This window comes from Limanda limanda, chromosome 8, assembly GCF_963576545.1.
Source record: "Limanda limanda chromosome 8, fLimLim1.1, whole genome shotgun sequence".
Classification (NCBI taxonomy): Eukaryota; Metazoa; Chordata; class Actinopteri; order Pleuronectiformes; family Pleuronectidae; genus Limanda; species Limanda limanda.
Window position 1 is genome coordinate 13,327,200 of NC_083643.1, and position 14,892 is coordinate 13,342,091.

The 14,892-nt window shown below is 44.5% G+C and overlaps 1 protein-coding gene and 1 pseudogene across 1 annotated transcript in view; one reads left to right on the forward strand and one right to left on the reverse strand.

Annotated features, from left to right (window-relative positions):
- Positions 1-1,440: 1,440 nt before the first annotated feature.
- Positions 1,441-2,897, reverse strand: LOC133009598 (putative nuclease HARBI1; annotated as a pseudogene).
- Positions 2,898-10,598: 7,701 nt separating this feature from the next.
- Positions 10,599-14,892, forward strand: part of LOC133009143 (beta-1,4-N-acetylgalactosaminyltransferase 3-like) — a 31,524-nt gene continuing 27,230 nt past the window's right edge. Inside the window, exons 1-2 of the mRNA XM_061076552.1 lie at positions 10,599-11,387; positions 12,087-12,240. Of these exons, the coding sequence (XP_060932535.1) occupies positions 10,599-11,387; positions 12,087-12,240 (943 nt within the window). The remainder of the gene's footprint in view (positions 11,388-12,086; positions 12,241-14,892) is intronic.

Below are 14,892 nucleotides of genomic sequence, written 5' to 3' on the forward strand. Positions count from 1 at the left end.
GCAGGAAATTGCTGACCGAGTCAATGCGTCAGTATTAATTTGAGAAAAAAAAGAAATGTTTTGTCTTGAATGTTCCACTTATTCAACAATTATATTCCATATGTGTGTCTGTGAGCACAGGTGCAACCCAACAGGCACCAAACGGACTTGGCAGCAGCTAAAGATGAAATATAAAAATGTAGTTCAAACAGGTAAGGTATAATAAAGTACAAGCAATTGTGATGTTGTTTAGCCTGCCCTCATTAAACAGCATTTAGTGGCTACATTCAACATGTGATGGATATATTTAAGTAATTAGGGAAATCTGCAAAAAAAAGAGAAATCCCAACACTGCCAGTATTTAATATTGTCTCTATGAAAGCAACACCTAAATGCCTTTTATACATACAAGTCTCCAAAGTTGTGTTTTCTGTATGTATTTAAATTTGACCTCCATTATAGCCAACAGAAAAAAGGCTGAGGCCCGCAAAACAGGTGGCGGTCCACCACCACCACCTCTCACAGAGGCTGAAAAGATGGCCCTCAGTCAGAACAGTGGACGACCCATTGCTGAGGGCATATCTGGGGGGAGTTCATCGGACCCACCCACGCCCCAGGTCACAGGGGCCTACATAAGAGGTAAGTTATTCAAATGAATGGCATGTACGTTAATCCTTTTTCTAGTGTTCGCTCAGTAATGGCCACCCATTCATCTTAGACACAACTTAGTTGGCACACTGATTTTTCTTGTAGCAGTAAGCTACAGTTCTTTGCAATTGGCTGCTTTTGCTTTCAGATATCAATCTATTTTAAGGTGACTCAGAGTTTGAAAAATTGTGTTTAAATTAGGTGGGGCACTTTTCTGGGTAATCATCAACTGTCTAATCTTCATTTTCTACCAGTTACTGATGGTGTAATCTGTCTCGTTGAGCCTTCTGCCATAACAGACCTCCATGCTGTTGTAAGTACTCTTAATATTCCACAGATTTTTCATAATTGGTAGAATATAACACACACATTCTGTTTCATTACAGGAGGATGATGAAGAAACCTTATCAGCTGCCACAGAGAGGGAAGATGCAGAGAGGCCTGCTGAAGTATACACCTTTTTTTTTGTAAATAACTTTGGCTCAGTTAATAGTGTTGTTCCACAATACAACTTGCAACTTCTTTCTCTCTAACAGAGCCATGCTGGAAATTACAATGGGGAAGAAGGTCCATCAACCTCCACAGCACAGCTTACCTCAGTAAGATGTTGTTCAGCATTGACCCACAACTTACAATGACACTAAATAGACATGGCACTGAAATTCAATGTCATTTATGTTCCTATAGCTCCCTGTGAAACAACTTTACAAGGTATATTTAGAATCTCAAATAAACAAATCACACCTAGAAATGGAGCACATAAGGCTGCAGATCACCAAAACAGAAAAGGAAATACAACTGCTGGACCATCAGTTAAAGGTGGGTGACGTGCCCACAGGTGGATGTTTTTTAATTGTTTCAACAACAAAGGATTAACAACTGTACAAAATTTGTCCTTCTAGGAAATAAAGAAGACCTCATAAAATGAGATGCATATTGTCGTTCTTGAACATTGGGGAGGTGATGGGTCAGTTAGAAATGATTGACACATATCATGTCTCTAACAGCTCTTCCATCTCGTGTATCAGCAGGGGGGGTATGATTAATACCTGGATCACAGGGGGAAAGAGTAGGACATTGTTCTCCTCTAATAGTGGCAATGTTGTGGAGAACCACACATGCCACTATAATGTCACAAGCTCTCTCTGGGGTGACCCTGAGCCTACGAAGGCACTGGAACCGGGCCTTGAGTATCCCGATGGTCATCTCCACTCTGGCTCGTGTCCTGCAGTGAGCCAAGTTGTAGTGTCGCTGTGGGCCAGGCTCAGGGTCAGGGTAAGGGGTCAGCAGATAGCGCTGGCAGGGGTACCCTCTGTCTCCGAGTAGGTAACCATCGAACTCTACTATGATAATACAAGATACAGTTTGTTTCAGTTGCAATAGGAGGAAACAAAATATTTGATCATAGGATATAACTATATACTGTATATAAATTATATATATAAACTCACCACCAGCAAATCTGGCACTCAGTGTCGACTCACGAAACATTCATGAGTCATGCACAGACCCAGGCCACTTCGCTTCCACATTGTTAATCATGTGGGCTCCATCACATATGATCTTCACAGTGGAGAACAGTAATTAGCTGTATGGTGTAGTGTATTTAATTTGGAATGTTAAAGGCTACTATTTAGGCCTACCTGCACATTAATGCTGTGGACAGATTTCCTATTCACATAATCTCCTTCATTTATTGAAGGAGCGATGATAGGAATGTGAGTGCCATCTATGCAGCCAATCACACCTGGAAACCCTAAAATATATCAAATTGACTGATTAGTGCTTCAAGTCTTAAAGCTTTATGACATAAATGAATTACTGCTTAGACTGATACCTGCAATTCTGTGGAACTCTTCTTTGAGAAGTCTGGTGGGTCTGTGACTTGGGAACACTACAAACGTGCATAGTAGCCGTTTCAGTGCAAGTGTCACATTTCGGACAGCCCGACAGACAGTTGCCTTGGACACATGCTCTGCATCACCGACGTTAAACAAAAAACTGCCGTTGGCAAAAAAACGAAGTGCAATACAAAGAATTTGCTCGGAACTGAGAGCATGTCCACGATGCGTCATGTGAGCGATGTGAGGGCTGAGAATATCGTTTATATAAATTATAGATGATGCAGAGAAACGGAAACGCTCAAACAGATACTCATCAGGGAATGATAAAACATCCAATCGGGGTCTAATAATCCTCTCCCGGTGGAGATGTCTGCGGAGTATCTGCGCCTCAACATCAACTGGCTCTTCAATAAAAGGACACGCCATGTCTGCCACTGCCTTCAGTCTGCAGGCTTCAACTTAAGAGCAGGAGAAACTCGGGGTTAGTTGAAGAAAACCTGCCAGCGAGCAGGTTAGGTTCACGGAGTATGTTGCCAGGGTAACTGACTCAGAGTAAAGCTGAACTGGCTTTGTGAAACTGAAAAACCAGAGTTTCCCTCATCTCAGGGTTAACTAACTCAGAGTTTTCACTAAACCTGCTTTGTGAAACGGGCCCCAGGAGGGTGAAATTCATAGTTTCCGCCCTCTTTCGCGCAGGTCATGATGTATCCAGTGCTTCATTTGTAAATCACAAGGTGCCGGAACGCTAAGTACATATCACAGCGCAGGTACGACGAGCACAGGTCCCGGAACGCACATAAAACGGCGCTTAAAACAGCACACACATGCCACTTACAATCAGTGGCGGCTGGTGAAATTTTTTTGGGGGGGGGCGCACTTGGGCGGCGCGGTTTAAATAGCCCACCGCAATGAGAGAAAAAAAACTCCGGGGTGCTCCGGTCCTGTGCTCCGGTCCGGACGTCCCCGGGGACGTGCTCCTCCGGGACCGTCCCCGGGGACGTCCCGGTCCCCGGGGAGGTGCTCCGGTGCTCCGGGAGGTGCTCCGGTCCCGGTCCCGGTCCCCGGACCGAGACCGGGTCGGAGACCGGGTCGTCCCCGGGGACGTCCCGGTCTCCGGAGCACCGGAGGGAGGTGCACCTGGGGAGGTGCTCCGGTGCTCCGGGAGGTGCTCCGGTCGCCGGGACGTCCCCGGGGACGGTCACGGTCCCCGGGGAGGTGCTCCGGTGCTCCGGGAGGTGCTCCGGTCCCGGTCCCGGAGGAGCACGTCCCCATGCACGTTAACATGTGGTTAAAAATTTCAGCTGATTATTACTGATCGATAAAACTACACACACGACACAGTAAACAACAATGATTCTATCTGTCCACTGTCTGTCCTCTACCTGTCTCACTCAGTGCTCCGGGACCGGAGCTGCACCTCCGTGCAGATTAAAAGTATCTGCTAACTATGCAGCTCCTGTAGATCAGTGATAAGGTCTCTGATTGGACAGTCCTGTCAGCATGATGTATAAGAAACCCTTCTATTGGCTGTAGGCGCAAGTGAAGTGCGCCCATGGCTCGAACTGTCATCCGCCATTGAGAAGCTGTCCTTGCTCAAATGTTCCTGCCCCATTTGTTGGCTTCCATAGACTTCCACTTGCCCGGCGCCCACAGAGAGGAGTGGCTTCTCTCTCAGTGATAACGAATGGCAAATATATTACCAAATATAATATATTAAGTGGTTTTTGACAGGGGCTTACGGTCTCCGGCACACATTTAACGCTTTAAAACAGTACATTTCTTATTAAATTATTTGATATATAATGTTTTTTGACATGTCATTTTTTTTTTTTTTTTTTTTTTTTTCATCTCAAAATTGTAGGGTGGGCGGCGCCCCAGCGCCCTGTATGACGAACCGCCACTGCTTACAATGCAGTGGGACTTATTTAGGCTTTACTGCAGTGACGGTATCAGTCTTTGTGTCAGTGATTAATAAAGTGGCATCTTGAGCAAAGGCGACTTCTGTGTCCAGCGGAGAAAACGAACACACACACACACACAATTTGTTAAATTGAAGGCAAATTCAAGGGACACAAGCCGTGCTTAATTTGTAAATCACAAGGTGCCGGAACGCAAAGTACATATGACAGCGCAGGGGTGACGAGACGGGCACAGGTCCCGGAACGCATACAGAAAACGGTGCTGAAAAAAACATGCAAATGCCCACTGACAATGCTGTGGGACTTACAAGCCTTAATTTCAATTAATATCCATGGTATAAATTTTATGACAATAATTTACAATTATTTTAGGCTATACAGCACAGGCAAATGCCCACATCAACACAGGTGGGACTTACAGTCAGCAATTCATTTCTCAACATAGATCTAACTTGTAAAACATAAAAAATAAAAGTTCAAAGCTTACAATAAATCACATAAATCTTCCATTATTATTATTTAAAGATTGGCACGGCGGCCTATTAATAGACAGTATGCTCATCATATTTAGTCCAAAACACCCCACATCACGACCATGTCCGGATTCTCCTCCTCCTCCCTGTTTCGGGTTTTACTGCGTGTGTCTGTGGCAGTTCTGTGTCCTTTGGCCACCCACGACCTCACGTACGGGACTGGATTGAATTTAGCCAGGGGGGGTCCAACAAGATTTAGGAAGAGTAAAGATGATATGGTGGATGTGAGCAGAGAGGTACGGTTGGGAGTGCAAATTAAGTTCATTTGCGAAAATCCGCGCTCACATTCAGCACTCGCAATAGGAATGCTGTTGACAGCAACAAGTCACTCCATCAGTTCATCGGGGATGTCTTTTCCATCCGAGTCTCTGTGTTTTCTGTAGGCCCGTATGACTGTGCGCGGGTTGGCAATGTTAAAGCGCTGGCACAGCGACTCAACCTCAGTCTCTCCATACAGCGCACCTGCGTCCTCGGGCCAGTACTGTGCGTTAAGCACCTTCAGCTCCTCAATTAACTTGTTGCACAAGTTGCAAACACAAAAATCAAATGAGAGATTTATTACAAAACGTCACATCAGCGGCGGTGTGTCTTTAGCCGCCGCCGCCACCCCCTGCCCTGGACGATATAGCGAACCTCGTTCGTGGCGGACCTCTTGTCAGGGGGTGGCGTGGCGGCGCCGGCCCACACAGCATTCGCGATCGACGTATTGGCCACTTGTAAGAAATCACTTTTTTTTTTGGCGTGACAAATTGCATGTGTGTCACACGCCGAAAGCGTGAGAGTTGTCAGCTCTGTATTCATATTTTTTTCTATACGAGAGGTACTGGATCAGCCCAAATAAGTCCCGGAACACGGGCAGGCCAAAACCAAGAGGTGCCGGATCCTGTTCCGGTATGATCCGGCACAAATTAACCCCTGGACACAAGTCATTGAGCTAATATCTACATTTTACAGTCTGGGCTGTTTCACATTATTATTTACACCTGATATGTGTGGATGAATTTTAATGATTTAAATTCCCTCATCCTCTGGTGGTGACACTTACGCACCGAGCCACAGACTGTACATGACGATGTGCATAATTATTTTGGCTCATCTAAGAAGTCTGCATTTGTTATTATTTTATGAAGTTGGGATGCTGTTGTATATAACTTATTAGATTATCTTGTTATTGCGTGGCCAAAAATTAGTAATTCATCCACCGATGTCAACAGGGGCTCCGTAATTTTCTAGTGATTACATTATATTGTTATATTTTATTTTAATAATTTCTTAAAAAACCTTTTTCAAAGCGCAGATCCACAGCTCACCCCGGCTCAGATCCCTGTGCTTTGAACAGAGAAGCGTGTATAGTAGCAGCCGCTACAGCTGTGTCTGCCTGTGACTGGGGTGTGGGGACGAAATCTGATGGGAATGCATTACCCCCCCCCCCCATAATCAATGCACCTGGTGTTACCGGAAAAAGTGGAAATGACGTGCATTTGCGGAAATTACGTCTTCGTGCGTCGCTGGTTGGCTAAACACTTGACTGAAACTTTATTGCGTGAGCGACAGCAAGTGGAATGAATATAGCCCCAGCTTCCCTGAGCTTTCCCGAATGTTCAAGCGGACCATGTGCCTTTTTGGGAGCACATATTTGTGTGAAAAGCTCTTCTCCACCTAGAACTTCAATAAGTCCAAGAACAGGTCCAGACTTACTGATGATCATCTTCAAGCCATACTGAGGGTCTCAACTGCTTCCTCCCTCAAGCCAAATGTGGCTCAGCTATGTGAGAGGAAGCGCTGCCAGGTCTCTGGCAGCAAGAAGTAGGCGAGAGAAGCCATGTTCAGAAGAACTGTTCATGTTCTTCAATATTCTATTCATGTTCAGAAGAACCCATTGAAGTTAAATAACTGTTAGTAATGACATTTGAGAAGTTTGGATGTTTTTAGCAAAGTTTTTTTTGTGGAATACCTGATGCGGCCCAGCCTCATCCAGATACTGCCTCTAGCGGCCCCCAGGTAATTTGAGTTTGAGACCCCTGATCTACATCAATACGTTTTCATTTTATAACAGCATTTGAAACAAAAATAAAAAGTCTGGAGTTGTGTGGACGTCAGCAAAATCATGTAGCAGCTCTGATGCATTAAAAAAATAAAAATAAATCACCAACTCATTCAAAAGCAACCTTTAACCAAACCGACCTTTGGTAATAGTCTTGTCTGCTGGCTTCTCCAACATCTGTTCCCTGTCGAACGTGATGGCAACTGCCTTCACTGAGACCTGGGAGGCAGACAGAGAGGCGTGGAAGTAAACTTTACTTAACCTCCTGTTCTCTTTCTTAGCATTCGTTTCGATGTCTCACTTAGGATACGCCCCTCGCGCGTATTCACAGAAGCACTTATAACAATTCGCCAGCCCTGATAGGCTGGCAGTCGTGACGTCCGCGTCAAGGTGCCGCACCTTAAATACGGTGGACGCGGCGTCACACGTCATTCAAACACCTCTTCTCGCTTCACGAACAAGCATTTTCTAATCGACATCGATGCTAACTAGCTGCTGTCCATAGACCGGAGCTAACACCTCCTACGCCGGACGCTAGTGGTAGCAACGTCGACCCGACTGCCTTCACCATAGGTAGCTTTCAAATTTAAATAGCTAAACGGCACCGGGAGCCTGCGGTCACCGCACTGCCTGCCACCGGAGCTCCCGAACCAGAGATTCGGCACTGGGGCTCCACGCTGGATTTGCTGGACCCGCTAACGGAGCCACCTCTCATGCGGTTCACCCCGGGGAACCTTGGGGTGGCACTGAGGCCGAATCCTGCTTTTGTTCCTAAGGTTGTTAAACCATGCTCCCAAGTGGAACTGGCAGCTTTTCAGCCACCTCCCTATGGTTCTGCGGAACAGCAGCGGTTACACATGCTGTGCCCTGTCCGTGCCTTACACACTTATGTGGAAAGGACAAGGAACTTTAGGAAAGGGGATCAGTTGTTTGTGTCCTGGGCTAAGCCCCACTGAGGCAAACCTATCACCAAACAAAGACTTTCTCACTGGATAGTGGATGCCATTGCATTGGCCTACTCCAGCTCGGGCCTTCAGGTTCCGCCTGGTTTACGGGCACATTCTACTAGAGGTCTCGCGACCTCTGGGGCCTGTTCAAGGGAGTCTCTATCCAAGACATCTGCGCTGCAGCTAGCTGGTCTTCTCCCCTCACATTTGCGAGGTACTACAGGTTGGATGTCATTGAAAAAGAAAACTCTGACTGGCCTAAAAATTATGGCAATGAAAAGGAATTTCAAAACAAATCGTGCAGAGGTAGCAGCTAATCTGTAGGACTAAATGGCACAGTTCAATTAGAGTCAGAATGAGGAGGCAACTAAAGACGTAAACTCACTTAAAGCAAAGGTGAAGCCCACGGCCATTTTAAAATGTGCAGCTGGAATGAAAGTCAGTCCGATGTTGATATTTAGGAGGTCTATAAAGCACTGGTGCTGCACAAATTTGATCATTAAAAACCAAACAAACAAACATCATTCATTCCAAAAGCACATCAGTCAACATAGAATTAATTACGATCTTAAGGCAACTAAATGTTTTCAGCAGCAAATCACATTCATACGCTGGCCTGACCCACGCTGCCTTGAGTGTGGGCTCTAATGTGGATCTCACTCCTAAGTGAGGGGGGGACTGGTGGTCAGTCACAGAGATAAGCTTGTCTGGCAATACGGGAGTCTCCATATCCCATATTGAGACATCGAAACGAATGCTAAGAAAGAGAACTTTAGGTTACTTTCATAACCCCGGTTCTCTGAGTAGTATGAGTGAGATGTCTCACCAGACCGCCCTTCTTGCTGCTGGGGTGAAGCGAGAAGAGGTGTGCTTGTTTTGAATGACGTGTGACGCCGCGTCCGCCGAATTTAAGGTGCGGCACCTTGACGCGGACGTCACGACTGCCAGCCTATCAGGGCTGGCGAATTGTCTCACTATAGGCGTATCCTATAGTGAGACATCTCACTCATGCTACTCAGAGAACCGGGGTTACGAAAGTAACCTAAAGTTTTGTAAGGAGTTGTGTTCTGAGAATTCTTACCTGTGTGAGTTATTCTTCTGGCACTGCCACAGTGAAGTTGAGATGACAGAGACAGCAGGGGATTATGGAGCGCAACTTGAAGTAAAAACTCTGAAAAAAAAAGGGTTGAATGATAGCGATTCCTCATTCAAAACACAATCACACAAAAAACAGTGCCGTCACATCTTCCTCACCTTTTGCAGATTCTCACATAGGTCAGTGAAGATCTTGTTCAAGCCTTGGTTAGTGAGATTGGCATTACTCAACCTAAAGACCCTCACTGATGTAAACATCTGTAAGATAGAGACAAATCACATAAAGTAATCCATTTTCCCAATGAGACTACAGCAGTCTTTTCAACATGTCAAAATTACAATAATTATGTACAGAATGTAGTTGTGTCTACAGGATAGAAAATGTCAGTACACAACTGCATAATGCATCAAAATGACTTCCAAAATATAATAATTCTTTAAAATTCAGATTTGGTGTAATTTGTGAACACTTTAAAGTATGACCTGCACTCCTGAAGTCCAGTTAAAAATCCCAGGCATGATCTCAGTGTTGCAGCTGTAGAAACCTGGAGACATGAAACAGTGAAGATGAAGCAGAGAAATGGACATTTGTTGGAGCCTTGAACCAATCAGGAGACACCGGACTGAGCATGTGGATGGAATAACTTTGACTTCTGTGGAGTGAATGGATGGCACATACCTGACGGGGGACTGGCATCAGTGAGGAGGGAGTGGATGTCCTCCACAGCATCAGTGTCATCAATCTATGCAAATGACAGAAAAACAGAAAGAAATAGTGTTGAGTTGTAGGATATATAGCCTTAGGCCTTATATAGCCTCTTCTGTTCATAAGATTACGTGTTGACCCTAGAAGTTGCAAATTAATATATAATGTATTCTTGTAGCTCCTCACCTCCAGGACAAAGGCATCCTTCTTGCCATGGGAGAGGTCCAGTTCTGACAGTTCATCTGAGCTCTCCGAGTGCGAGCGAAAAAGTCTAGATCGTTGCCTCGGCTTCCTCCGTCAGTTCCTGCAAGCAGAGGGAAACAGGAGGTCAGCTAACAGGCTGTCAGCGTGAGGACCAGGTCACCACAGCAGCCCAGTTCTGCATCTCACATCTGTATAGACTGTGTGTCTATACAGATGTTATCACCTCCCCCCTGACTCCCCACCGGCATTGACGGTCTTTGAAGAGGATGTGTGCCAGCTCTTTCAGAGACAAAAGACAAGGAAAGCATCAGGCCCAGACGGGGTGTCACCCTCCTGTCTGAAAGCCTGTGCAGATCAGCTGGCCCCCAACTTCACACGGATCTTCAACAGATCTCTGGAGCTGTGTGAAGTCCCCTCCTGCTTCAAACGCTCCACCATCATCCCAGTCCCTAAGAAACATTGCATCACTGGACTGAATGACTACAGGCCCGTCGCCCTGACGTCTGTGGTCATGAAATCCTTTGAAAGACTGGTGTTGACTCATCTGAAGGGCATCACAGGCCCCCTGCTGGACCCCCTGCAGTTTGCTTACCGGGCAAACAGGTCAGTGGAGGATGCTGTCAACATGGGGCTGCACTTCATCCTGTAACACCTCGACTCCCCAGGGACCTATGCAAGGATGCTGTTTGTGGACTTCAGCTCGGCGTTTAACACCATCATCCCAGAAGTCCTCTTCACCAAACTCATCCAGCTCACTGTGCCTGTCTCCACCCGTCAGTGGATCAAAAACTTCCTGACAGACAGGAAGCAGCAGGTGAGGCTGGGTAAAACAACATCCAGCACCCGGTCAGTCAGCACTGGTGCACCTCAGGGATGCGTGCTCTCCCCACTGCTCTTCTCTCTCTACACGAGCGACTGCACCTCAGGAGAACCATCTGTTAAAATCCTTAAATTTGCAGACGACACTTCAGTCATCGGCCTCATCAGGGATAATGATGAGTCTGCATACAGGCAGGAAGTTGAACAACTGGCCCTGTGGTGCGGTCGAAACAACCTAGAGCTGAACACGCTCAAAACCGTGGAGATGACAGTGGACTTCAGGAGGAGCCCCCCAGCACTGCACCCCATCACCATACTCAACAGTACTGTGTTGGCTGTGGAATCGTTCAGGTTTCTGGGATCCACAATCTCCCGGGACCTGAAGTGGGAACCCAACATAAATAAAATCATCAAGAAGGCCCAGCAGAGGTTGTACTTCCTGCGCCAGCTTAGGAAGCTCAACCTGCCTCAGGAGCTGCTGATCCTGTTTTATACTGCTGTCAACGAGTCTGTTCTCTGCACATCAATAACTGTCTGGTTTGGATCGGCCACCGAATTGGATAAGAACAGAATCTCACGGACAGTCAGGTCTGCAGGAAAGATCATCGGTGCCAACCTGCCCACCATCCAGGACCTGTACACCTCCAGAGTCAGGAAACGGGCAGGAAAGATCACTGCAGATCCATCTCACCCTGGTCACAACCTATTCCATCTCCTCCCCTCTGGGAGGCGCTACAGATCTCTGTTTACCAAAACCACCAGGCACAAAAACAGTTTCTTCCCACTCGCAGTCTCACTTCTGAATAGCCAACCCACTGTGGCACTGTGCAATAACCCTGGATCTTTATAATAACCACTGTACATTTACTCCCAAAATTATATTACATTATATATAACATATATTATAATTATATTTAATTATGTTTATTATATTTCACCCTCACTGTATAACCGTAATACACATACCGTTTAATATTTATCCCTGCACTTTTTTTCTTAGACTGTCACACTGTTTGTATTTTGTATTGTTTTTGTGACTGTTAGTATTGTATTGTTTTGTTTTGTGATGTGTATTCTGTGTAAGCACACTGAGAGCCACTTTACCAAGTCAAATTCCCTGATTGTGCAAACTCACTTGGCCAATAAACCTGATTCTGAAAAAGTCTCTCTCTTCTCTCTCTCTCTCTCTCTCTCTCTCTCTCTCTCTCTCTCTCTCTCTCTCTCTCTCTCTCTCTCTCTCTCTCTCTCTCTCATTGGTATAATCAAATTGACAACGGACACATCTGGAAACCCAGGCTGTGTAATAAGCCTCAGCATTTGTAGAAGTCCGGGACGACACAAGGTTTAGTCTCAGCTCAGAGTCCAGAGGATGTCGATAGAGTCCCCCCTGACGAGGCTGCGTCTCAGAGACAAGTGGCTCATGTTCGGCACGATCTTGCTGCTCGGAACTGTGGGGGTCTACCTTGGAATGATCGGTACTGAGGCATGGAACGATAACGCAAGTAAGTTTATGTTCATGACATTTACCTATCTATCTGTAGTGGTCCACAGTGACAGGGTGACAGTTGGATGCCCATCGGGTTCACCACATATATCCAGTATAAACGGGACGGGAGGCAGAAATAGACAATTTATTCAAGTCGGACAAATTATTTAAAAAGACTGATCGAACAGCACAGGATCATGTGCCTGTACTTGATATAAATAACAGATTAAAAAGAGAGAATTTAAAGGCTCTAAACCTTATCATGCAAGCAATATTGCACAAGGACATTTTACAAGGAAATAACTCTTCAGGCCATTAAACCAGGATTGCACAATACCCGTCAACCATATTGCACATCGCCCATATAACAAAGACCAAAATAAGATTAAAAAAAAGAAACCAGATATGCCCGTATATCAATATGTATGATAGTCCTGTGTGTTGATCATATAGTTGTGATCAAAGGTGTGGGTGGGCCGCACAAATTTTTCAGTTTTCAGATTGGGCCTCGGCCTTCTTAAGTTTGGGAATGGCTCTACTATTGTATAAAATTGTGTTTTAGATGGAACCGGGCCTAGTGCCATGTATAAACATAGCTACCCTGTTATTGTGCATTCAATGACTAAGCTATTCGAATAATGCGCAGGTTCATTTATTCTTGTTTCTATTTTAAACATGTGTAAGGTATAGGAGCTGCAGTGTGTGCATTGCTGACTGAAAGATTATATCTCCTGCCTCCATTTATGCGTTCGCTACATTATATTGGATTCATGTTGTAGCCGAGCGGTTTGTTGTCTTATATGTCAGGCCTCAGACGAGAAAGGACACCAGAGATGGTTATTGAATCGAGACTTCACAACCCGTTTATTTTCTGTCACACTTCAGAACTTCTTCCTTCACATAAATTACAAAAAATAAAACATTGTCTTATCAACCAAAACTTTGATCACATTTCTAAATTTTCTTAATTTGATTATTGAATTATCGTAAAATACTGTTTAAATGGCAGTACCTTATACATACTGTTTTCTTAATCTTGTTAAAATTGGAATATCTATGTCCAGTGTCTGATAATCTGATACCACATTATGTAGTAAGAATTTTATTTTAGCTGCTTCAGGAGAGTACCTGTGCCAAACCTGGATTTAGTGTCCAAAAACGGAACAGATAGCCCAAAATGTTGCAATTATACTAAACCCCCCAATTGCATTTTGAATATTGGAAATTTGAAAAAACTAAATTATCTTAATAAATGAATTATCACTGTTGTGGGAGATATTGCAAAGAAGAGGCATCAGGAGAAGGGTATACAGGTGCATCTCAATAAATTAGAATATCATGGAAAAGTTCATTTATTTCGATAATTCAATTCAGAAAGTGAAACTCATATATTATATAGATTGATTACATACAGAGTGAAATATTTCATGTGTTTATTTCTTTTAATTTTGATGATTATGGCTTACAGCTTATGAAAACCCAAAATTCTCTATCTCAGAAAATTAGAATATTACAAAAGACCAATAAAAAAACAGATTTTTAATACCGAAATATCAGCCTACTGAGAAGTATGTTCATATATATGCACTCAGTACTTTGTCGAGGCTCCTTTTGCATGAATTACTGCATCAATGCGGCGTGGCATGGAGGCGATCAGCCTGTGACACTGCTGAGGTGTTATGAAAGCCCAGGTTACCTTGATAGCAGCCTTCAGCTCGTCTGCATTGTTAGGTCTGGTGTCTCTCATATTCCTCTTGACAATACCCCATAGATTCTCTACGGGGTTCAGGTCAGGCGAGTTTGCTGGCCAATAAAGCACAGTGATACCATGGTCATTAAACCAGGTATTGGTACTTTTGGCAGTTTGGCCAGGTGCCAGGTCTTGCTGGAAAGTGAAATCAGCATCTCCATAAACCTTGTCAGTGGAAGGAAGCATGAAGTGCTCTAAAATGTCCTGGTAGACGTCTGCGTTGACTTTGGACTTGATAAAACACAGTGGACCAAAACCAGCAGATGACATTAGTGGTGGGCAAAAAAAAGCGATTCTGTTCAGTATCGCGATTTATTTTGCGCCCGCGATTATATCGATACTGTAGCACAAAGTATTGCAATATTTAAAAAAAAAAAAAAAAAAATTATATATGTAACAGCCCCTGGCTGGCAAAGCATGACGAGGAGATTTTCAGAGTTTAAAAGATACCTAGTGTGTATGCGGAAAGGATGTTCTCCACTGCAGGAGATATAGTAACGGCCCAGAGGAGCACTTTAACATATGAGCATGCACCCAAATGAATTTAACATTTTGGGTCATGACCTTGCAGGTCTCAATTTGATTGAAGCTCTAGGTTACTCTTATTTATATGATTGAGCTCAGTGTTCATGTGAGGGGTCTCATACTCAGAAAATAATTACAAAGGTCCTGTGTCCTGAATGTTCAAGGACAAAGTTTTTGCACTACCCTTTCTTAGTTTTTGCACTTCAGTTAATGTGTAGAAGACAATGTTGTTAACAGAATTAAATGTGACATTTGAAGTGAGTTGAGCAGTCTTATTTTCCTCATTTTTTGTAATGCCTTTGAATAATATGGGGGACATGAATCGCAGAATCGAATCGAAATACTTGCAGTATCGCAATATATCGCAGAATCGCAATACTATTGAATCGTGGC